The 25,965-nt window shown below is 34.4% G+C and overlaps 1 protein-coding gene across 3 annotated transcripts in view; it reads right to left on the bottom strand.

Moving 5' to 3' along the window:
- Positions 1 to 2,629: 2,629 nt before the first annotated feature.
- Positions 2,630 to 25,965, bottom strand: part of LOC127868985 (target of rapamycin complex subunit lst8-like) — a 54,073-nt gene continuing 30,737 nt past the window's right edge. For all 3 annotated transcript variants that reach the window (XM_052411210.1, XM_052411211.1, XM_052411212.1), the window contains 5 exons: positions 24,170 to 24,244; positions 23,875 to 23,952; positions 16,308 to 16,432; positions 6,881 to 7,023; positions 2,630 to 3,185 (listed from right to left, as the gene is read on the bottom strand). In XM_052411210.1, coding sequence (XP_052267170.1) covers positions 3,067 to 3,185; positions 6,881 to 7,023; positions 16,308 to 16,432; positions 23,875 to 23,952; positions 24,170 to 24,244 — 540 coding nt within the window. In that variant the 3' untranslated portion in view covers positions 2,630 to 3,066. The remainder of the gene's footprint in view (positions 3,186 to 6,880; positions 7,024 to 16,307; positions 16,433 to 23,874; positions 23,953 to 24,169; positions 24,245 to 25,965) is intronic.

Below are 25,965 nucleotides of genomic sequence, written 5' to 3' on the forward strand. Positions count from 1 at the left end.
ATCTATTTACCAAGTTTCATGATGATTGGGCAAAAAATGTGACTTCTAGAGTGTTCACAAGTTTTTTTTTACTATATAAATATAAGAAAACTGCCCCCCAAATGTTCTGACCAAATTTCATGAAAATTGGGCAAACAATGTGACTTCTAGAGTGTTCACATGTTTTCACTATATACATTAAGAGAAAAATGCCCCGCCCACTGGCGGCCATGTTTTTTCACCGATCTGGACCATTTTCGAACTCGTCCGACATATCAATAAAACCAATGTTTTGATTAACTTTCATGATGATTGGGCCAAAATTTTGACTTCTAGAGTGTTTACAAGGTTTCTCTATAGCCATATAAGGAAAACTGCCCCGCCCACTGGCGGCCATGTTTTTCAATGGACCGGAACCACTTTTGAACTCAACCAACAGATTATTAAGACAAAACATTCTGACAAAGTTACATGACGATTGGGCATGATTTCTACAGTGTTTACAAGCTTTTTCTTTTTTTTGGACCTAATGACCTAGTTTTTGACCCAACATGACCCAGTTTCAAACTCGATCGAGATTTCATAGGGACAAATCTTCTGACCAAGTTTCATGAAGATCGGACAATAAATGTGGCCTCTAAAGTGTTTACGAACAAATGTGGACGCACGGACGACGGACAAAGACCAGTCACAAAAGCTCACCTGAGCAATCAGGTGAGCTAAAAACAAGAGCTGCCACCATAGGATGACATATGCCCCCTATTAACGCTTTAATAGAAGTTATGAGCATTTTTTGAAACCTAAACGCAGATTTCGAAACCTAAACGCGGACCCTAAGTTCAAGGTCAAGGTCACAGGGGTCAAAATTTGTGTGCATATGGAAAGGCCTTGTCCATATACACACGCATACCAAATATGAAGGTTATATCTCAAGGGACATAGAAGTTATGAGCATTTTTCGAAACCTAAACGCAGATTTCGATACCTAAACACAGACCCTAACTTCAAGGTAAAGGTCACAGGGGTAAAAAATTGTGTGCGTATGGAAAGGCCTTGTTCATATACACATGCATACCAAATATGAAGGTTATATCTCAAGGGACATAGAAGTTATGAGCATTTTTCAAAACCTAAATGCAGATTTCGAAACCTAAACGCGGACCCTATTTCAAGGTCAAGGTCACAGGGGTAAAAATTTGTGTGCGTAAGGAAAGGCCTTGTCCATATACACATGCATACCAAATATGAAGGTTATATCTCAAGGGACATAGAAGTTATGAGCATTTTTCGAAACCTAAACGCGGACCCTATTTCAAGGTCAAGGTCACAGGGGTAAAAGATGTGTGCGTAAGGAAAGGCCTTGTCCATATACACATGCATACCAAATATAAATGAAACACAACTACACTGTATTATTATGAAAACATTAATATTCAAAGGGGAGTAACTACTGTATTCTTAAATGCAATATTTAGAAGAGTTGTCTCACATGTTACATGATCTTAATTCATGATTGTTTGCAAGCCTTTTTACTTTATAAATATAAGGAAAACTGCCCCGTCCCCCTGGCAACCATGTTTTTCAACAGACCGGAACCATTTTCAAACTTAACTCACATATCTAGAAAACAAAAGTTCTGACAAAATTTCATGAAAATTGGGCCAAAAATGTGACTTCTAGAGTGTGGACATGTTTTCACTATATACATATAGAGAAAAATGCCCCGCCCACTGGCGGCCATGTTTTTTCACCGATCTGGACCATTTTAAAATCTTCCAAGAAATCATAAAACCAATGTTTTGACCAACTTTCATGATGATTGGGCAAAAATTGTGACTTCCAGAGTGTTTAGAAGGTTTTTCTTTTTTTTGACCTAGTGACCAAGTTTTTGACCCAGCATGACCCAGTTTCGATCTCGATCGAGAAATCATTGGGACAAATGTTCTGACCAAATTTCATGAAGATCAGACACAAAATGTGGCCTCTAGAGTGTTTACTAACAATTGTGGACGGACGACAGACAGACAACGGACAAAGACCGGTCACAAAAGCTCACCTGAGCAATCAGGCGAGCTAAAAATTGAAAAAAGAAAAACTCCTTTCTAGTGGATAACACATAGATTTTGTTTTAGTCAAGTGAAAAAAATCTCAAATGTTCACTTGCACAATGTGCACCTGAAATTTTTTATTTTCTCAGTTTACATAGAAACAAGAGATATGTTCGTCAGAAACACAATGCCCCCATATTGCGCCGCTTTGAAATACAAAAATGTGCAGCTTTGATTTTTTTTTTTTTTACCTTGAAGGATGACCCTGACTTTGAACTTCCACCACTCAAAATGTGCAGCTTCATGAGAACGCCGCTTTGAAAACAATATTTTTTTGTTGTTTTTGTTTGATCTTGAAGGATGACCTTGACCTTTAACTTCCACGTCTCAAAATGTGCAGCTTCATGAGATACACATGCATGCAAAATATCAAGTTTCTATTTTCAATAATGCTAAAGTTATGGCCAACGTTAGTGTTTTTTTCGGACGGACAGACTGACATACACACATATTAACATACTGACTGACGGACAGTTCAACTGCTATATGCCACCCTACTGGGGGCATAAAAATACGGAATTACTTCAAAAGCAAAACTAATATTCTTTATATATTTTCTTTACTTCAGCAAACAACTAACATATATATATATAATTCATACATACAAATCATATAGACATTTTAAAATCTTACCATTATAAAAATCGCTTTCATTAACAAAGGTACGTTGGTTGCAATAACTTTGCATCATTGAACACAATGAAGTTTTGTCCTAATTACCAACATTATTGTAACTATTTCATGCTTGAGTATTTTATTATCCTGTTTTTGTTTCCATAATCTGATTCATGAGTTAGTATCATTTTTAATTGGTATGCTACAATATTAATTGTAAAAGGTATATGCACTTGAACAGCAGTGACTCTAATGCTAAACAAATGACATCCTTGAGTAATTATTAATTATCCAGAAATTGATAAAAAGGCATGTTACGCATAAACCCAAATGCTCTTTATAAGGACATGATATAAATTAGGTGTTATTGGATCGACTCGTCTCTGAAAGCAAGACAGACAACAGCTTTTTGGTGACCACTGTATTCCTTCTTCACCTCCCCAGTGTCAACACTCCACAGGCGTGCCATGTTGTCAGAAGACGCTGAAAGCACACTCATAACTCAGAAATATCATATGATACACAACCTTTTAATCAGGAAATAGAATTAGAAATAGAGATTAAATTTATACAATAAATATTTCTATTACTGTCACATTACGCCTGAATTACCTCAGCATGTTATTTATCAGAGGGCATATGCAGTTCAGTACTTAAAATTGGCTGCCTAATAATGCAACAATTCAAGCCTCATACCCAGGAGGGTTTTTCTATATATCTCATATTATAAACAAGATATGTCATGGAAATAAAAAATCAGCAGGAACAATTACAAAGGAAATTACTTTACAATTATGAATGCAACAGCTATGGCTCTAGTGTACTTCACTTCCTATCATTGATATCTATGAAGTGTCAAGCTGGTATCTCACATAATTTGTAAGATATACCACATTCAATCTGAAATTGTTATTCATACACAAACTGCAGAAATGCTCAAAATTGGATGTAAGAGTTATGGTCCGTGTACACAACACACCACATCAAGGATACCTACTTACAGTCAAGTTTTAATATCATACCTCTTATAGTTTTCAAGATGTGCTCCGCAAGAACATTTAAAAAGCAAAAATAAACAAAAGGGAAATAACTGTATAAATATGGAAGCAAAAGTTATAGGTCTTTTGCACTACACATCAACATAATGAGGTCTAGCTATCTATGAAGTTTCAATATGAAATACCTCTGTTAGTTACACTGAATTTGATTTTTATGTTGCCAACGATGTTTCATGTGTAGGTTGGAGAAAAATTATGAATGATTGGTAACATTTATTCAGCAGAGCCAATACATTTTTATTTTTGACCAACATATCATTAAGACAAACATTTTGACAAAGTTAAATGAAGATTGGGCATGAAATGTGACTTCTACAGTGTTTACAAGTTTTTTTCCTTTTTTGACCTAGTGACCTGGTTTTTGACCCAGCACAACCCAGTTTCGAACTTCACTGAGATTTCATTGGGAAGAATCTTCTGACCAAGTTTCATGAAGATCGGACAATAAATGTGGCTTCTAGAGTGTTTACGAACAAATGTGGACGGACGGACAAAGACCAGTCACAAAAGCTCACCTGAGCAATCAGGTGAGCTAAAAAGCTATTTCCATGTATATTATACCAGAGCAGTTGTTTGCATGATTTGATTCCAATAACATGCGATAACCAGAAACATAACCTTAACACAGATTAATGATACCTGTTGGTTTTCCTTTTGTGAACTTAAAGCAATGCTCAATAAACAAGAATTCACAACAAAACTTCATATTGTACATATCTGGAAATTCCTAGTAGATAAAGTAAGATGAAAGCAAAATGAAACCTGTAAAAGGCAAGATTTATACTAATTCAACCGATCATGTGTTGGCATGCAAATTTTAAATAAGTTTTCTACATACTTTCACTTCACTGCAAATTAATATCTCTTTGTGTTTAACAGTATTGGCATGTTAGTAATTGATTTCCACAAATGACCAGTATTAAAATAACCATCAGAATCATGAAATTGCCAATAAAGAACACTGATGAGAGGAACAGTAATTGTCTATAATTGTATAGTCCAGAATTTGAATATTTACAAGAGGATAAAGAGGTCATTTGGTCTGTCACACCTGTTTATTGCATCATTATGTAGTTACACAGCGAGTTTTTAAATACATTGCTATGCTCAACCCCTAACAACCATCACAGCATAATCCAAACAGCTTTGTTTATAAATAGAACAAAATGATCATACAGAATATGGCAGAGGATAAGCAAAATAATATTTGTGTAAAAAATTATTTTAAAATTCATAATTGTGGTTGCTGGCAATAAACCTGTCAAAATTGCCATATAATGGCGATATTGTCACAGTTGCATATACAAGTAAAATTTCCTAACCCACACAAAGATATTCTGCAAGATTGTTGGATTTCGGCACATGCGCATCAACATAATGTGTCCTTAAGGTTTGCTCAATCGTTGCAGAGATTTAGTTACACATGCACACAGCAAAATCATAATTTTTTTATCATTTTAGCTTAATTGTAAATTAAATATGAGAACAAGCTATGTTTTAACTTAAAAAAAAACTGATACTATTATTTGAAGAATTATTTGAAAGGATGGATTTAAAAGATGTCTATTTTAAAAAGAACATTGGTGACTGTCTTAAATTTAGATTAAAACCCACACTGTTTGGGCAACAAAATTTTCATCAATGACAACCATGCAATGTTTGGTGCTGAATCTGTCACACAAGTTTGATACTGCAAGAACATTTTACCAGGTTAACAAAAATATTGTGTTTCTTGGCTCAGTATCTCTACAAATATGTGAAATATTAAATGCTTTGGCTGTTACAAATGAAGATACTTAGCAATTAAATGAGACATACTAATTATTATCTCTATGCAAATCCATGATAACTAGGGATGTCAACGAATATCCGAATATTCGGTCCCGGACCGAATATTCGGATACTGTTTTCCGAATCAAAAATTTGGAAGAAAAAATAAAAAATCGAGTAATTTCCAAGACTTTGTATTCGTAAAATTTGCTTCAAACACTGTCAAAAAAGTTGTTCCTCGTGTCATAATGTTTATTCCGGTAGGCGCGATAATGCGTCGCTATGGTGATGACAGTATACCGGTCATAAATCCCGCTTAAAGCCAGACACTTAAATTTGTCTCAAAATTATGATAGGTGCAAATCGCGTCGGCAATCAAAACACCAACCTGTACTTGATCTAATGACTCGAATTACATTTTAAATTATCAAAGATTAAATGAGTAAAGAAAAAGCCAACTTTGTGTAAAAAACAAATAAGACCGTATGGCAATTACAACACCGACCCGTCTTGATCTAATAACTCGAATTACATTTAAAATGATCAAAGATTAAATGAGTAAAGAAAGAGCCGACTTGGTGTGAAAAACAAAACAGATCGTATGGTTATAATCACGTTGTCCAATCAAAAAAGCTTTTAGAAAATAATTTACTCAACCTCTAATGAGTATTTGGGTATCGTATGGTCCAAACATTAATTAATTACTCAATATTCAATCAGGTATTATACTTAAAGAAATGTTTTTGGTATTTCACCCGCATTTAATTGAAAATATTATAATTGCTACACGCATAAAGTAAATATCTGTCCAAGCAAAATGCCACCTACGCCTTCCGCTGCTTGGAAGTATTTCACGACATCATTCGATAAGAAGTCGTCGATCCAAGTGTCTTTTAAACGTGGCAACTTTTAAAGACTGACTGTTTAGTCTGTTAAACAGGTTCAAAGTGTGTTGTGGCTATGTACATAATTCGTTTAAGTTCAGCTTTAATTATATGTAGATCTTACTGTTTTGTCATGTAATTATTTTGTCGTCATGTAATATTATGTTTCTCGTTCTATTGTTGATGTATGATATTAATAGTTTAAAAACAGTTTTTGTCATTCAATTTTAACAATAAAAAGTAATCAACAAAATCAGCTTCGAATAAGCGACGGCAACGCTGTGTCAATACTTAGTCACTTCCGGTGAACTTCCGGTAAAAACGAAAGTAGAATTCATGGAGTAATGGTACGGTAAACAAAGTTGACTTTTTTCCAACAGATGTTGACCGAATATTCGTTCGGAAGGGTGACCGAATATTCGAATACCGAAATCGGTATTCGTTGCCATCCCTAATGATAACGCACCTGTGATGATGTATTGAGAGTCCCCGCTAAATGCACAGTCCCACACCCATCGCTGAGCAGTGTCCTTTAACTCAGAATGCAAAGTCCAGTCTGCAGTCTTCCATATCTTGGTAGAATTATCAGCCAGTGTAGTTGCTAGAAGCCTGAAAAATGAGCACCATGATGGTTCTTAAGCGCTCACCTCAGTGAATAGAAACCGAGTGTTCAAGTCTTAAGACCTAGAAGACCTTAGGAAGAGAACCACAGATAAACCTTAATGAACAAGACATGGGGCATGGATGCCCTGACATTCCACTTTTGTCAAAGCTCTGCTTATGTCAAACACAAGCTGTTGATGGCAAATTCTGACTTTTGACTTCTTATTGTGACCTTAACCTTAATGGTTATGAGAAAGTTACTTTCCTTATGTTAGTCTTTTGGGTTAAATTGTTTTTGTTCTAAATTGAATGGACGAATGAAAAAGTTACAGCCTGGACAAGGCAAATTTGATCTTTGTCCTCTTAGTGTGACCATGACCTCTGAGGTAGAGAGACAGGTTTACATACAAAATGCTCAGTCTTCATGGTTGTCATAAGCAGTATGTTACTTAAAAATAGCATGATGAACGACAAAGTAACAGTCCATAAAATATATTTCATGGCAAACTTTGATCTTTGAAGTCTGACATTCACCTCTGAAGTAAGTAGACAAGATTAAAACGCAACTTACAATGGCAGGCATATGTGTAAGGTTATTTCAAATTCTATCAATATATGGTAAACATGGCAGAGTAAAGAACTTTCAAACTGTTTTAGGGCATTAATAGACCTCTGAAGTTTCAGTGATTTCTTGACCTTTGAGGTAGCCACAGTTATTACTAGATATTGTCAAGTCTTGACAAGATTAACATTCTGATGGAGTTTCATCAAGACAACGTCATAAATGTAGCCTCTAGAGTGGCAAATATGTTTCTTACTTAGGAGTTGAAATGGTGACCTAGATTTTGGACATACAATACCCAGATTCAAGCTCGGACCAAATATTGTCTCGATATACATTCAGACAAGAGTTTCATCTAGATGAAAAATGTGACCTTTTCAAGTGGAACCCAGCTTAAAGTTGCTGACATACACCTCACAGTGCACAACGCTGGACAAAGGTCAAACTAACTATTACCTTGAGCACTTGGTGCTTAAGTGAGCTAATACTACACAATTTCTGTTTTCTACGTGGAATAATATACGAAGCTGTAATGAAATAATTGTTGAAGCTATTATGTACTACAGTAGCCATCATTAATATTACAGGTTACCGGTATGTGGAATTACAATCCAAACAAATGAGCCTTAATGTCAGTTTTGTATGTTTAATTATCTTTAAATGTTTTCGTTATTAGTTCTCGAAGCTCGAAGTAAATTGACTTCCTGTACGCAGTTTACCATAAAATGAATATAAATATTATCATGATGCAATGTATCTTTACAGCAAGAAGATGAGGATTGCCCAAGACATAAGCCACTGCAAGTGAATCACTTGAAAATGGCATCTGCTAGTGCCAGTATTGGCAAAAGAAACAAAAAAAGCAGTTTGGCAATCAGTGCCTAGTTATAAAGGGTTACAATCAAAGAGATATTGACTCAAGGATGCACTGAAATACTTTTATGCTGACAGACATGTGCAATGAATAATTCCTCACACTCCATAGGCGTCATTTAAACTTGAGAAAAATCAAAGAATATTAGTTTTTGTCTTCAAAAAAATATGAAGACATAACAACAGATTCTCCTTTGATAATTATAATTACTTCCTATACTTTTTGTTAGCTCAACATTCTTAAAATGTAGAATAATTGCATAAAAAAAAAAAAAAAACAAGAGGGCAATGGTGGCCCTGATAGCTCACTAAAGTCGTATAAAAGTTTAAGCAAGGCTGTTAATGTTGTTGTTATTTTGTGAAAATAAAGGGTACGCTTGTCCGGCCGATATATAAATATATTTGTCATAAGTAGTTTTTGTTTTTGTTTTTTTATTATGCTCTTTAAATAGAAATGTGTAACCCAAAGTGACAAAGCTATTTTTTTGGATACAAGTAATAAGAGGACAGTTTTTTAATAAGATGAATAATCAGCAAAAGGCAAATTGCCGCAATCAATATATATTTTTAAAAAAATGTTGTTCTGTTTTGAGTTCATGACAAAACATCTCGGCACCTTTAGATTTTATACAGGATGACTAGTTACAACTTATTTTTGCAAGAACTGCTTTAGATACAAACAAGAGCACCGTATAACGGGTGCCATGCTCGGCTACGGGTGCAGTTTTGAATAAATGAAAGCTTGTCAGATTTTTTTTTAGAGGTCACAGTGACCTTGACCTTTGACCTAGTGACCCAAAATGGGTGTGGCGTGTAGAACTCTTCAAGGTGCAGCTACATATGAAGTTTCAAAGTTGTAGGTGTAAGCACTTTGATTTTAGAGCCAATAATAAGGTTTTAGAATGACGTGGACGGCGGATGTCAGACATCGAGCTGGCTTTGACAATACCTCGGGTTTTCTCCCAAAACGCCGAGCCAGTAACTAATACATTTTTAAATAGATTGAGTATTAACTAAATACAATATATAATGAATTGTCATTGAAGTTATAAAGAAGTAAATGAGTATGTGAATATCTACTAGAAATTCAACATTGATCTTCTTTTAAAGTCTCTATAATGCTTAAAATCAACGAAAATTTTGTTTAGAATTTCGTAAAATGAAGTTAACACCTGAAAAAATCAGTGTTACTTATAGCTAGAGCCAAAATTTTAATGCTGGATGTGGTATGATTACATTTTTGTAGATACATAATGCTCATTTTTATTTATTTGTGACACATTTAATTCCATTTTAATTTCCCGCGAATATATCTATTAATACGACACACAAACACTCAAATGGTACCAATACAAAACAATAATAAAAACAAGCATTTTGTATCAACAAACATCTATTTTACCAGACCACATCTGGCATTGAAATTCGGCAATTGCCGTAAGGAACAATGATTTTTTAATTGTTTAGCTTTATTTTACTAAATAGTGTTCTCGTTGATTTTGAGTAGTAATGTTACTTTAAGGTAACAAACATCTGACACTCAATCTTTCTCATAGTTACAAGAAGGTGCACATATGTGTAGTTATAGTAGTTTACACACACAAGGAATTGGAAAATGTATCATATCAAAACAACTGTCAAACTATATTTGTAATTCAAATGCTCACAAAATCGGTAGCATCTATACATTATTTTTACAAAAACAACTGTGAAAACAACTTTTCTTTTTAACCACTATAAACACTCAAAATCATAAAATATTTTGGAAAATAAAGTTAACACATTAAAAATCAGTGTTCCTGATACATGTAGCAATAGCCACAATTTCGTTATATGTGGTCTTTTTACATAGATTTAACGAGATACAAAACGCTCGTTTTTATTTTATGAGTGACAGTATATTCAATGTGATCCCGCAACAATATCAAAACATTCATGAGCAAATGCAATGGAAGTTCTCAAAGCTATGTAATGCTTTCAACGATGCCAAAGCCAATATCATATTGGCTCGTAAATGTTCGGATATTGTCGTGGGAAATTCACATGGAATAATCTTATAAAGTGTGACTAAGTCACACACAAAATAAAAACGAGCATTTTAAATTTTAATAAATCTATCTTACCATACCACATCTTAGGCCCTGAAATCTCGGCTTTTGCTTTAAAGAACAGTGATTTTTTATTTTTGTTTAAAAATTTCCGCAAATATTCGTTGATTTTGAGTGTTAATGGGGCTTTGCTTTTAGGCAAACCTCTACTGGCTCTTGTTCTTCTCACCAAAGTTTTTGTATGGATTAAAATTACCATGTTTAATTTTGTCAAGTTTTATTTTCTTCTATGACCAGTTGAAATCTGCACACCACATTTTTTTATATTCATCCTCCATTTCCATTTTAAAACAGTTGGTGTAAGCAGGCAATTGTATGTGGATAGACATTATTTGATCAACTAACAAAATAACAACTTATTCATAAAAATAACCCTTTTATTTTTATGTCAATTACCTTTAAAAAGTAAACGAACAATGTACCAAAATTATTAGATTAAACAGTCTTTTACATCACTTACACTATTATCAATCCATCTTTTGTTTAACAAAACACTTAATTTAAAATATCTTGTTATTCAATAACATTCCACATTTTTTAAAGAAATATAAAATTAGGCAGTCTCATTGGTTTTGAATGGAGCCATATATTCCAACACATGCACTCCAGTTTAATTATTATTGATCCATTATAAAACAAAAATATGTTATATTATAATGCAATTGCTTTCCAAAATGCCCAGACAATGGCGTAATTGAATTGAATGATGCAATCAAATGAAAATGTCAGCAGGATACCACATACAGTTTGGCAATTTCTTTTGCATTCAGTTAAAAAATTCATAAAATGGTGTAATGGATTGATAACTTAAGGCTACTATTCTTACAAGGTACATAGATATGAAATGTATACATTCAAGGCGTACATATATATAGATTTAAATTTAAGAACAAATGAATGAGGATTGTTATATATTTTAACAAGATAAATTGCCTTTAAGTCTTAACTGCATTTGACCTTTAGCATGAAATGAAAGGCAAATAGGAGTAGTCTGCCATGTACATGTAGCTACAGGATAAAGACTAATAGGCCTGAAAAGCACATGTTTATCCAATACCCAGTGTTATTTTCAATTAAATCATTTAGTTGTATGATAGAAGATTTAGTCATCCTATACAGTATAATCTTCTATGAAATACTAAAAGTGAACATCCTTGGTCATTAAAGGGATCTTTTCACGGTTTGGTAAATTGACAAAATTGAAATAAGTTGTTTCAGATTCGCAAATTTTTCGTTTAAGTTATAATATTTGTGAGGAAACACTATTACTGAACATTTACCATAGTCCAATATAGCCATTATATGTATCTTGAGACGATTTGAAAACCTAAAAATTATAAAGCCTTGCAACGCGAAACGATTGAATAATTTGGAGAGTTCTGTTGTTGTTGTTTAAATTTACGAAACTACGAAGATTGCTTATATAAGGTATAAAATACTCAAACTGTGTATACTAGGCGGAATAGCAGAGAGGGCTAATGTATTTTTTACTTCAGACTATCTCCAGGACCCCGGGGGTCACTGGTTCGAGCCCTGGTATCGGCTATTTTTTCCTTTTTTAAATTTTATTCTTGATTTTTTACTGGAGCTTTTAAGATCCAATGTTTACATTTATCAATATAAAGCATTTAATGACAAACTTCAAAATATGCCAAAATCTGTGAAAAGGCCCCTTTAAATCATTTTTATTGTGTTATCAATTGATTGTAATGAACTGTGAACGTATGTAAAATTGACCTGTTAATACTGCTGACATTTTATTTCATAACTATTTTTGGATCAACGAGTACTTATCTAAACATTCTTTCAAATGTTCCTATTTACATTGCAGTCAGATTTTGTAGACTTCATGGTTTCTAAGCTCCACATTCTTTTGCCCAGAATGAAAAGGAGACATTAATCTTGACCTATTTAACCTATGTTTTCCATATAAAATTAACACAAAGTAACATTGTTCCACTTCAAAACAAGTTTTTCGTCCTTAAGACTTTGTTTAAAGAAGTGCACTAGTAAATTGTAATGTAAATAAAAAAATAACCTGTCTTATAATTTATATGATGTAGATGATTTTTTATAGCTGTGAGCTTAAGTTCAAAAGTGATGTATGTTTATACATCTGAATTAATTTGGTTCAATGCAAAGGCATATAACTGATATAAAATGAATTACTTTATTATTTATTTGTTTGTCCCGTTCTTGATGATGATGATGATGATGATGATGATGATTGGTGATGTGGTGGTGGAGAAATATTAAAACTTTAATAGATCTATCTAACATTTCAAACGCAAATTTAAAATCTTGAAATTAAAAAGAGCATGTATACATATCACAACAGGATCTCTATTCTTGTTGCAATTGAAATAATGACAACCTCTTTTAAATTTAGTATAGACTGTTATTAGATTTTGAATTATTAATAAAATACATTGGGTCTTATGTGGTTCTTCGTTATCAGGTTAAAAGATTGTTGATTCTTTGAAAATGGAACATTCACAGTATAATAAAGATTATTTTTGTAATCAGGCTGTCTCAATAAAAAAAATTACTGTCATTTTAACAAACCATAGTAGTGTCGTAAATAAGTAATAATAAGACAGTCTCAAAAAAGTTTTTTAAACAGGCATTAGCTCATTCTTTATGATACGTCAATTTCAATCATTATCTTCTTATTAGCCTATTAAATTTCATTTGGAAGAAAAAACAATTTTAAAAAGTTCGAAATAGTATATATATTAAGAACATTGTATTCATAGTTGTAGAGAAGTCCCACAAAACATGTGCTGTTTATTGAACACTCATATGCTTATTTAATTATAATCTTTTCATAGCTATAAACGCAATCAGCAGTACTACATGTAGCTTGCCAATTTGGAAGCCAATTGTATGTGGGGTTATAAGCAGCGCCATGTCTGTTTATAGATCAATTTGTATGCCATACAGTGCCAGGCCTGTTAATATATTCATGTGAATGCCATACAGTGCCAGGTGTGTTTATATATCCATGTGAACACTTAACAGTGCCATGTGTGTTTATATATCCATGTGAATGCCATACAGTGTCAGGTCTATTTATATAACCATTTGAATGCCATACAGTGCCATGTGTGTTTATATATCCATGTGAATGCCATACAGTGCAAGGTCTGTTTATATATCCTTGTGAATGCCATACAGTGCCAGGTCTGTTTATATATCGATGTGTATGCCATACAGTGCAAGGTGTTTATATATCCATGTGTATGTCATACAGTGTCAGGTCTGTTTATATATCCATGTGAATGCCATACAGTGCAAGGTCTGTTTATATATCCTTGTGAATGCCATACAGTGCCAGGTCTGTTTATATATCGATGTGTATGCCATACAGAGCAAGGTGTTTATATATCCATGTGTATGTCATACAGTGCCAGGTGTGTTTATATTTTGATGTGTATGCCATACAGTGTCAGGTCTGTTTATATATCGATGTGTATGCCATACAATGCAAGGTGTTAATATATCCATGTGTATGTCATACAGTGCCAGGTGTGTTTATACATCCATGTGAACGCCATACAGTGCCAGGTGTGTTTATATATCCATGTGAATGCCATACAGTGCAAGGTATGTTTATATATCCATGTGAATGCCATACAGTGCCAGGTCTGTTAATATATCGATGTGTATGCCATACAGTGCAAGGTGTTTATATATCCATGTGTATGTTATACAGTGCCAGGTGTGTTTATATATCAATATGTATGCCATACAGTGCCAGGTGTGTTTATATATCCATGTGTATGCCATACAGTGCAAGGTGTTTATATATCGTTGTGTAAGTCATACAGTGCCAGGTGTGTTTATATATCGATGTGTATGCCATACTAGTGCTGCAACAATACGCCAAAAACCGTATTGCAATATATTGTCAGTACAAAAACCCGTATCGCAATATATCGCAATATATTGCTAACTTGTACCAGAATTATAACTCGCCAATTACCAGATAATCCGGTATACAACATGTACTCCAGTTTTAAAACAAATTCTGGTAAATATTTACTATAAATGTGCTCAAGAATAACAAGAAACACAAACATTCGCAAATTTTCTTAAGTATCAAAAACATTTTGGCATGTGTTACTATTTAAAGATGTGATGAAATAACGTCCTACCGGGATGTTTTTGTTTTCACAGAACACGCTTAATTCGCTTGATGTGATGTTCCCGTTTTTATACAACACAAAATACACCCATACTTTCCATGCGACATTCTACATTTCTGCATAATTTTCGCGCGTTTTTTATTGAGACAAAGGATAAAGCACTTTTTATTTGACGATATTTTTTTATTGTCGCGTAAGCATTAAAATTTGGAAGTGTGTTTCCGAAATTCGGATTACAAATTAAAAATGCTCAATTCAGAATCGAACGAAACATTCACAGTTGTGCGCAATTAATTTAACGATAATCTGTTCAAAAGCATCGAACGAATGCTCCCATGTTACAACGCTACTCCGTATAATACACTTTTTAGAATGCTATTTTTACGTAAAAATTTATTTACACCGCTTTGCTTTGTTTACCGTGATATCGTTATTTCGGATGGCTTTTCTGGACGGAATGTGAATGAATGTTTGTAAAATTTTCGTACCGGTATGATGAAAATCGTATCGCAATACAATATGCGGATTGCGTATTGCGATATATACCGATATACCGGTATATTGTTGCAGCACTATGCCATACAGTGCCAGGTCTGTTTATATATCCATGTGTATGCCATACAGTGCAAGGTGTTTATATATCCTTGTGAAGCCCATACAGTGCCAGGTCTGTTTGTATATCCATGTGAACGCCATACAGTGCTAGGTGTGTTTATATATCCATGTCAATGCCATACAGTGCCAGGTCTGTTCATATATCCATGAGAATGCCATACAGTGCCAGGTCTGTTTATATATCCATGTAAAAACCATACAGTGCAAGGTGTGTTTACATACCCATGTGTATGTCATACAGTGCCAGATCTGTTTATATATCCATGTGAATGTCATACAGTGCCAGGTCTGTTTATATATCCATATGTATTCCATACAGTGCCACGTCTGTTTATATATCCATGTGTATGCCATACAGTGCCAGGTCTGTTTATATATCCATGTGTATGCCATACAGTACCAGGTCTGTTTATATATCGATGTGTATGCCATACAGTGCAAGGTGTTTATATATCCATGTGAATGCCATACAGTGCCAGGTGTGTTTATATATCCATGCGAATGCCATGTCTGTTTATATAGCCATGTGAATGCCATACAGTGCCAGGTGTGTTTACATATCCATGTGAATGACATACAGTGCCAGGTCTGTTTAAATATCGATGTAAATGCCATATAGTGCCAGGTGAGTTTATATATTGATGTTAATGCCATACAGTGCCAGGTGTGTTTATATATCCATGTGAATGCCATACAGTGCCAGGTGTGTTTATATATCCATGTGAATGCCATACAGCACCTGGTCTGTTTATATATTGATGTGAACGCCATAAGTGCCAGGTGTGTTTATATATTGATGTGAACGCCATACAGTGCCAGGTCTGTTTATATATCCACTTGAATGCCATACTTACACTTTTCTTATCAACTTTTACAACGCAAGCAATTTACATTAAGTATAATGCATAATTGTTATTAATGTAACAGTTGCTGTTATATTTTTTGCTGCAGTTTTTGTTTTAGCTACCCAAAATAAAAACTTACGTTGAGTCAGGACTGAATAGGCACTTTAAAGCATATCTTTTACTGACTTCAAAGGTTGTCTTTTCATGGGGTTGTGTAGGCTCATCATTTCTCCCTCCGGTCAATGTCCATACATAACATCTTCCCTAAACAATTAAACCAGATGAACATTTATTATACTTGTATGATCTTCAGTGAAATAATATCATTTTCAACTAGGTCTGACTTTGTTGAGATGAAATGTTTACCATGTTTAATAGCCTTTCTGCAAGGAAATGTATCATTCTCTACCTACTTGCAGAGCAACGTGTTCATTAAATACGAAGGTTTTGATCCTATTAATGTTATATGTGCATATAGCATACACTCAAATCACAAGTGACTTAACTAAACTTTCTACACTGAGACAAGTACATAAAAGTTAAATAATTAATATATTACACAACTGGAATTATAAAGACAGCTAATATAATAAATTATTCTCAAATGCCTTCATAAAATCTGCAAACATATTAAATTTTGTCATTGTTAACATTAATAGCGAGTCTATAAGACAAAAACACCTGTGTCCGCAAAAAACACCCTTGTGGTTGGTTCTTTAAATGATAAAACATGCAATTGCATTTAAACTTCCAAAGGAAATATATTGTTGACACGTGTAATACTGTAAATATAAACTGTAAAAATCTCCCCATGGAACCCTGCCATGAAGTACTTCTAACATTTTAATTTGATGCATATGAGTCCCTGCAAGTCTTGCCACAAACTAGAGCTTTGTCACAGACCTGACGAATACCCCCACATGTCGCATTGACACATAATATTTTGCATGTCGTCTTCACAAAAAACAGCGGAAACCATGCTCAATTTTTAAAACGCACTAAGTGACCCCTTGACCTAGTTTTTGACCAAGAAAGGCCAATGTTCTAACTTGGCCTTAACATCATCTCCATAAAACTTCTGACAAAGTTTGGTGAAGATCGGATGTAAACTACTTGAATTAGAGATCGGACACCATGCTGAATGTTAAAAAACACACTAAGTGACCCCATGACCTAGTCTTAGGCCCGGAATGGCCCATGATCAAACTTGTCCTAGAGATCATTTAGATAAAACTTGTGACCAAGTTTGGTGAGGATTGGATGAAAACTACTTGAATTAGAGAGAGGATAGCATGGTGAGGTTTAAAACGCACTAAGATACTCCGTGACCTAGTTTTTGACCCGGCATGACCCATATTCAAACTTGACCTAGACATCATCTAGATACAACTTCTGACCAAGTTTGGTGAAGATTGGATGAAAACTACTTGAATTAGAGAGCGGACAACATGCTGAATGTTTAAAACGCACTAAGTGACCCCGTGACCTTGTTTTTGACCTTGCATGACCCATATTCAAACTTGCCCAAGACATTATCATGATACAACTTCTGACCAATTTTGGTGAAGATTGGATAAAAACTACTTGAATTAGAGAGCGGACAACATGGTGGGGTTTAAAACACACTAAGTGATCCCGTGTCCTAGTTTTTGACCCGGCATGGCCCATGTTCGAACTTGACCTACACATCATCTAGTTACAACTTCTGACCAAGTTTGGTGAAGATCGGATTTAAACTACTTGAAATAGAGAGCGGACACCATGCTCAATGTGTAAAACGTACTAAGTGACCCTGTGACCTAGTTTTTGATCTGGCATGGCCCATATTGGAACTTGACCTTAAGATCATCTAGATAAAACTTCTGACCAAGTTTGGTGAAGATCAGATGAAAACTACTTCAATAAGAGAGAGGACACCATGCTGAATGTTAAAAAACGCACTAAGTGACCCCATGACCTAGTTTTTGACCCGGCAAGGCCCATGTTCGAACTTGGCCTTAAGATCATCTAGATACAACTTCTGACCAAGTTTGGTGAAGATCGGATGAAAACTACTTGAATTAGAGAGCGGACAACATGCTGAATGTTTAAAACGCACTAAGTGACCCCGTAACCTAGTTTTTGACCCGGCAAGGCCCATGTTCGAACTTGGCCTAGACATCATGTAGATACAACTTCTGACCAAGTTTGGTGAAGATCTCATGAAAACTACTTGAATTAGAGAGCGGACAACATGCTGAATGTTAAAAACGCACTGAGTGACCCCGTGACCTAGTTTTTGACCCGGCAAGGCCCATGTTCGAACTTGGCCTAGACATCATATAGATACAACTTCTGACCAAGTTTGGTGAAGATCGGATGAAAACTACTTGAATTAGAGAGCGGACAACATGCTGAATGATTACCGGAATAAACCCCCTTCCGAAGAAACCCCTTCCCTAAAAACGGCATAGCAGAACAAACTCCCTTTCATATTTTGCATACACGGAACAAACCCTCTTCCATAGCGGAAGAAACCCCCTTCCCTAAAAACGCCATAGCGGAACAAACCCCCTTCAAGTTTTTAGACAGGCAGAATAAACCCCCTTCCGAAGTGGTATCCAAAATCCATTATCAAAGTGTTATGCGCATCTAGCAGCATATGCTATGTTTTAAACTTTATGAGTGTGTATCGCAACCATAGTTTATTTTTTGGTGTTTTCACTTCATATATACTAATACTTTTAAATGCAGCATCAACATATCAAAACAATATCCAGGAAAGAGAAAATAATGCATTGGAATATAAACCGTACTTTTGTTCTGACAATTGACGAAATGACTCGATGTACGACGTGAATCTTAATTTACTTTAAGTGCAGATTCATTCATACGACACACAGACACAATTTTGTTATACGGATAATTTCGGGACATAACAGGACAGTATATTGACATGTTAACTCTTTTCTTTTCAGCTTCAACTCAATTCAACAGTGAAAAAACCGCATAAAATCACTTTGAATGAATGTGTGAAAATCGGATGAAAGAAGTGTACCGGCCTTTTGTTCACAAGTTGTTAATGATACACATTAAATATTCAAGCTGTGAATCTCAATTCGACAGTGAAAAACGCGCATAATATCACTTTAAAAGAAGGCGTGAGAAACTGATTAAAGGAGTGTACTGGTCGTTAGTTCACAAGTTGTTAATTCGTCTGTTTAATTAAATTTATTTCCAAACTGCTTTGTGCTGATTAAAGAAGTTTACCAGCAGTTTGTTCACAACTTGACAATGTTTAGATGGTCGTGTGAATTTTACTTGCATTCTTTAAACTGAGATTATAAGAGTTTTATATGTGTTATATTGTACTATAAAGATAAAAATATGTTACAATAACCCAAAATAGGCAAGCATTTTTTTACATTGAAGAAAAATTTAATAAAATGCAGCAACGACAAATTAGCGAACCGCGCCTATCGTGACGACGATATTACGTACATATTTTCCTACAATAACCGAAGCATTCGTCTTTTTATTAGGATCGGAGTTAATGTTCCTGTGTCGTAAGAATAGCTAGCGTATTTACAAAATATTTTCCAGAAACGTGCATATTCTTTCTTTATGGAAGGGGGTTTGTTCCGCTATGGAAGGGGGTTAATTCCACTATGGAAGGGGATTAATTCCGCATATGCAAAACTAGCGAGGGGGTTTATTCCGCGTATGCAAAATATGAAAGGGGGTTTGTTCCGCTATGCCGTTTTTTGGGAAGGGGGTTTCTTCCGAAGGGGGTTTCTTCCGTACACCATGCTGAATGTTTTAAACGCACTAAGTGACCCCGTGACCTAGTTTTTGACCCGGCAAGGCCCATGTTCGAACTTGGCCTTGACATCATATAGATACAACTTCTGACCAAGTTTGGTGAAGATTGGATGAAAACTACTTGAATTAGAGAGCTGACACTTAATACGGACCGACAGACAGACCGACCGACCGACAGACAAGTTCACTCTTATATACCCCCCTAAACTTCGTTTGTGGGGGTATAACAACAGTTTCTGTTATAAAACTCTGCATAACACAAACATTTAACTGTTACTTGATTAACTATTTCACAGACAAATTAATCATCCCTCAATTATGAAGTTGTTTTTAATTACTGAAACTTTGCAAGAGGAGCAACACGTCAGGATGAACCAATAACAAATGATAAGCAATGAATATGAGAATGATTTCACAGCACAAACATGTGCAAAAACAAGTTACGATTCATGACATTACTTTTGAATTGTTCCTTATTTCAAGGATTACAATGTAAGAACCCATTCAGTCGAGTTTCAAGTATACTTATCCTGAAATATTTCAATGATCCTATAAGTGTATTGCTAATACAAAAAAAGACAAATGGAAAGGCGTTACGTGAGTGAATCAAGAGTTAGCTGCTTTCACATGCACACCATGCTTTTTATGATGATCTTCACTTGTTTTAGTCCCTTTGAAAATTTGTATCAATTAAAGACCTTTCTTACTAGCTTCAAGATTTAATGGCTTCATTTCTAACCCTAAGATATTGATGAGCAGCGAGTTACTTGCAGGCTGTTCTGGTTTTATGCTGTTTCCACAGAGCCATTTTCACTTTGCTTCTTAGTGGGCAAGGGTTAAGTTAGAACGTGTTTAGAATTTGATTGGAACTCATAAAAGCGTAACATAATAATTTAATAGTTATACATTATTATCTCAACTTTGCTTATGTCATACACAAACAATTTACTTTCATTATCCATCCACAATGCTTGATTAATGAATTATTATAATATGAGCTGTATCACGCAAAAATGGGTCTTATGCCTCATGAGGCCAACATAGCTACAGGCCAACCTGCAGTCTAGTCAGGAGCTACCCTATAAGCAATAAAGTCACACAAGCTTTGCAGTTTTGTTTGCAGACAGGGTAGCTTTTGAACAAACTTCTCAAATGCAACTGACAGCATAGATGGCATCAGACCTGTTTGAATTGCAACTGACTGGATATATGGCATTAGACCTGTTTGAAATGCTACTGACTGCATAATGGCATAATACCTGATTGAATTGCTGCTGACTGCATAAATGGCATTATACTCATTTAAACTGCGACTGAATGGATAGATGGCATTATACCAGTTTGAATTACTACTGACTGCATATATGGCAGTAAGAACTGTTTGAATTGCTAGTGACTGCATATATGGCATTAAACCTGTTTGAATTGCTACTGACTGCATAGGTGGCATTAGAGCTGTTTGAATTGCTACTGACTGCATAGGTGGCATTAGACCTGTTTGAATTGCTACTTACTGCATATATGACATTAGACATGTTTGAATTGCTACTGACTGCATATATGGCATTATACCTGTTTGAACTACTACTTACTGCATGTATGGCATTTGACCTGTTTGAATTGCTACTGATCCACTACATAGATGGCATTACACTTGTTTGAATTGCTACTGACTGCATATATGGCATTATACCTGTTTGAAGTACTGCTTACTGCATATATGGCATTTGACCTGTTTGAATTGCTGCTGACTGCATATATTGAATAAGACCTGTTTGAATTGCTACTGACTGCATATATGGCATTATACCTGTTTGAACTACTACTTACTGCATATATGGCATTTGACCTGTTTGAATTGCTACTGATCCACTACATAGATGGCATTACACTTGTTTGAATTGCTACTGACTGCATATATGGTATTATACCTGTTTGAAGTACTACTTACTGCATATATGGCATTTGACCTGTTTGAATTGCTGCTGACTGCATATATTGAATAAGACCTGTTTGAACTGCTACTGACTGCATAGATGGCATTAGACCTATTTGAGCATGACACTGCTCATTTTTTGCATTTTTGAATGAATATGAATTTCGTATTACCTTTTATTAAGTATTAAAATATTCCAAAATCATAAATGGTTTATTATGGTTTGTTGTCTGGAAAATATCAGTTAGTAATCATCATTCTAGTTTTTTTTTATACTAATATGTGCAATATTTCATAACTTCATCTAAACATTTATATAATCATATTACTAAAACTATACAAGAATACAAATTAACATTTAAAATCTGCTCTTTCTACATCTAGATAGTTTACTGTTTAAGTACCTTAATCATAACACATTTGCTTGTTTTTTTTATATCAACCTCCAAGACACATTAATGAAACAAAATTAAAAAGAAAAAATGCATGCATTTATTCAATGACTTGCCTTCAATAAAATCTGCCTACCAAAAGTAACTGAACAATGCACTTCTAACAAAGGCCTGCAGAGCCTGAGAGTACTAAAATACAAGAGTAGACCTCTAAAGCCTGAAACGGTACTTTCAAATATCTGTAATAGTTGGGATTAAAAATCCAATAAACAAACAAAAGACATCACCATGATGGTAAGATAGCAGGTTTTTTCTTACCTTTCTAATCATTTTCTTGTGTTTTCATTCAACATTGTCTAAGTTAAGCAGGTTTTTCCTTACTTTTCTAATCATTTCCTTGAATTTTCATTCAACATTTTCTAAGTTTTACTTGATTTACCCTAGTTACTGTTTTCATTTCAACTCCCATATGTAAAGTTTCAAATGTTCAAGGACAATAAAAAGAATACTAAGTAACTACAACGCAATGGATTCCGTTAAAATCAATTAATACTATATAATTATTAGTCTTGATCAAACAAGCACATTTTTGTCTATACTGAACAACAACTTGCACAAACATAGAGGATAACAAGTTACTGCCATGCCAATTTTTTAATCCTAAGCCTTCTTCATATATTCAAAACGATCAGGCAGTAACCTGTTTTTCTGTTTATCATATCTATATGCCCCCATTTAAAAAGTAATAATGAAATTTAATCACTACGATGCTGCATTTTTAGCAGAAATGAATATGATTTTGATCTTTGACGTGTTAGTTATGACGTCATCAGCACTTACGCTTATTATTTGTAAAATATGTTTTTTCCTGTTTATGCTGCTTTTTGTGTCTAACTTATAAAATTGTTATTAATATAAATTGTTGGTATAAAATTGCATTTTTTTTATTTTGATCTGATTCTATTTAACCAAAAAGGATGACTTAATATTTGCTTTAGCGTCACATAACCTTCTGTAATTAATTGACTGATACAATCACATCACTTCCTGTTGAAGAAAAAAGTCACATACTAAATTCAGTACTTTGTTGGTTCTGCCAAAAAATACATGCCTACTCAGCCTTAGATTTCATAGAATTATGCCTATTAAATTAATTAGGATTGCATTTTGCATAAAATATTTTTGAAAGTTACGGGGACTTAATACTGTGACCCCACTGCTTCCTAATTAAATTGGTTACATACGTACAATGTTTGTAAATTATTAGTTAACAAGGATCAGTCAATGTATTACAACCTATGCATTGCTTAATAAAAACATTTGCATTATTTTGGACATCAATTATAAGTAAATAATAAGTTATTGTAAATTTACATAATTTAAAGGTACATGCTGCTTATCACAGCTGAAATAGGATTGCCCAGTATTTGAAAACATACTATATATATACTGATAACTAATGAAAACATGTTTATTTTTCGACTAATCGAGACATCAATTATCGCACAATAACTCATTGTAATAAGATATTTGTTGTTAATACTCTCTGTCGCATATTGTCATACAATATAACGCACCTTATTATTCACAGCAGCCATCATTGTTCCCATAGGATCAATACTAATCGACTGTATGGAAGCATCTGCTTCAGGGATCTATATTTAAATGAAGAGGAAATGGTTTTAACAATAACACAGAAAAGTTTTTCATACATCATTATTCATGTAAAGTGTTAAGTTCATTTAAAGTTTAAAATTCATTTAAAGTTCGAAGTTGCATTTTTGCATAATACAAATATATGTATATTTAATATAAAACCCATTATGATAAAACATAATTGAGTAAATAACAAATAAATTATTATATTCTTACCAGATGTTCATTTTTGTCTGTCTTCAAATCCCATATATGAATGGTGCCATTTTGATTCCCAATAAACAATTCACCCTAAAAAGTACACAAATAAGAAATTTAAAGTTAAACAATTAACAAAAGGGCCAAGATGGCCCTTGTTTGCTCACCTGAGAGGATTCGGTTCATTCAATCTTTACCAAACGTCAAACTTGACCTAGATATTGTCCAGACAAACATCCTGGTCAAGTTTCATCATTATTCTACCAAAACTCTGGCATATGGAGTGTTTTTGTTTTTGTAAGATTTGACCTGGTGACCTATATTTTGAGTTGACCCTCCGTTACCAAACATCAAACTTTGCTTACAAAAATAAATATTATGACCAAGATTCATAAAATCTGAAACAAAATTGTGACCTCTAGAGTGTTTACAAGGATTTTGTATAATATAATTAAAATTTGGACAATCTAAGGGCAATAATTATGATATTAATTATGTGATATATATAAAACCAATCTTTGTACCAAGTTTCATGATGATTGGGCAAAAAATGTGATTTCTAGAGTGTTCACAAGCTTTTTTTACTATATAAATATAAGAAAACTGCCCCCCCCCCCCCCTTGGCAGCCATGTTATTCAACTGACCGGAACCATTTTCGAACTCAACTCTCATATCAAGGAAACAAATGTTGTGAATAAATTTCATGAAAATTGGGCCAAAAACGTGACTTCTAGAGTGTTCACATGTTTCACTATATACATATAGAGAAAAATGCCCCGCCCACTGGTGGCCATGTTTTTTCACCAATCTGGACCATTTTCGAACTCGTCCGAGATATCAATAAAACCAATGTTTTGACCAACTTTCATGATGATTGTGCAAAAATTGTGACTTCTAGAGTGTTTACAAGGTTTCTATATAGCCAAATAAGGAAAACTGCCCCCCCCTCCCTCAGGCAGCCATGTTTTTTAACTGACTGGAACCATTTTCGAACTCAACTCTCATATCAAGGATACAAATGTTCTGACCAAATTTCATGAAAATTGGGCCAAAAATGTGACTTCTAGAGTGTTCACATGTTTTCACTATATACATATAGAGAAAAATGCCCAGCCCACTGGCGGCCATGTTTTTTCACCGATCTGGACCATTTTCGAACTAGTCCCTGATATCAATAAAACCAATGTTTTGACTAACTTTCATGATGATTGGGCAAAAATTGTGACTTCTAGAGTGTTTACAAGGTTTCTATATAGCCAAATAAGGAAAACTGCCCCCCCCCCTGGCAGCCATGTTATTCAACTGACCGGAACCATTTTCAAACTCAACTCTCATATCAAGGAAAAAAATGTTCTGACCAAATTTCATGAAAATTGGGCCAAAAATGTGACTTCTAGAGTGTTCACATGTTTTCACTATATACATATAGAGAAAAATGCCCCGCCCACTGGTGGCCATGTTTTTTCACCGATCTGGACCATTTTCGAACTCGTCCGTGATATCAATAAAACCAATGTTTTGACCAACTTTCATGATGATTGGGCAAAAATTGTGACTTCTAGGGTGTTTACAAGGTTTCTCTATAGCCAAATAAGGAATACTGCCCCGCCCACTGGTGGCCATGTTTTTCAACAGACCGGAACCACTTTTGAACTCGACCAACATATCATTAAGGCAAACATTTTGACAAAGTTACATGAAGATTGGGCATGAAATGTGACTTCTACAGTGCTTACAAGGTTTTTCTTTTTTATTGACCTAGTGACCTAGTTTTTGACCCGGCACGATCCAGTTTCGAACTCGGCCGAGATTT

The sequence above is a fragment of the Dreissena polymorpha genome, chromosome 2 (genome assembly GCF_020536995.1).
Source record: "Dreissena polymorpha isolate Duluth1 chromosome 2, UMN_Dpol_1.0, whole genome shotgun sequence".
Lineage (NCBI taxonomy): Eukaryota > Metazoa > Mollusca > Bivalvia > Myida > Dreissenidae > Dreissena > Dreissena polymorpha.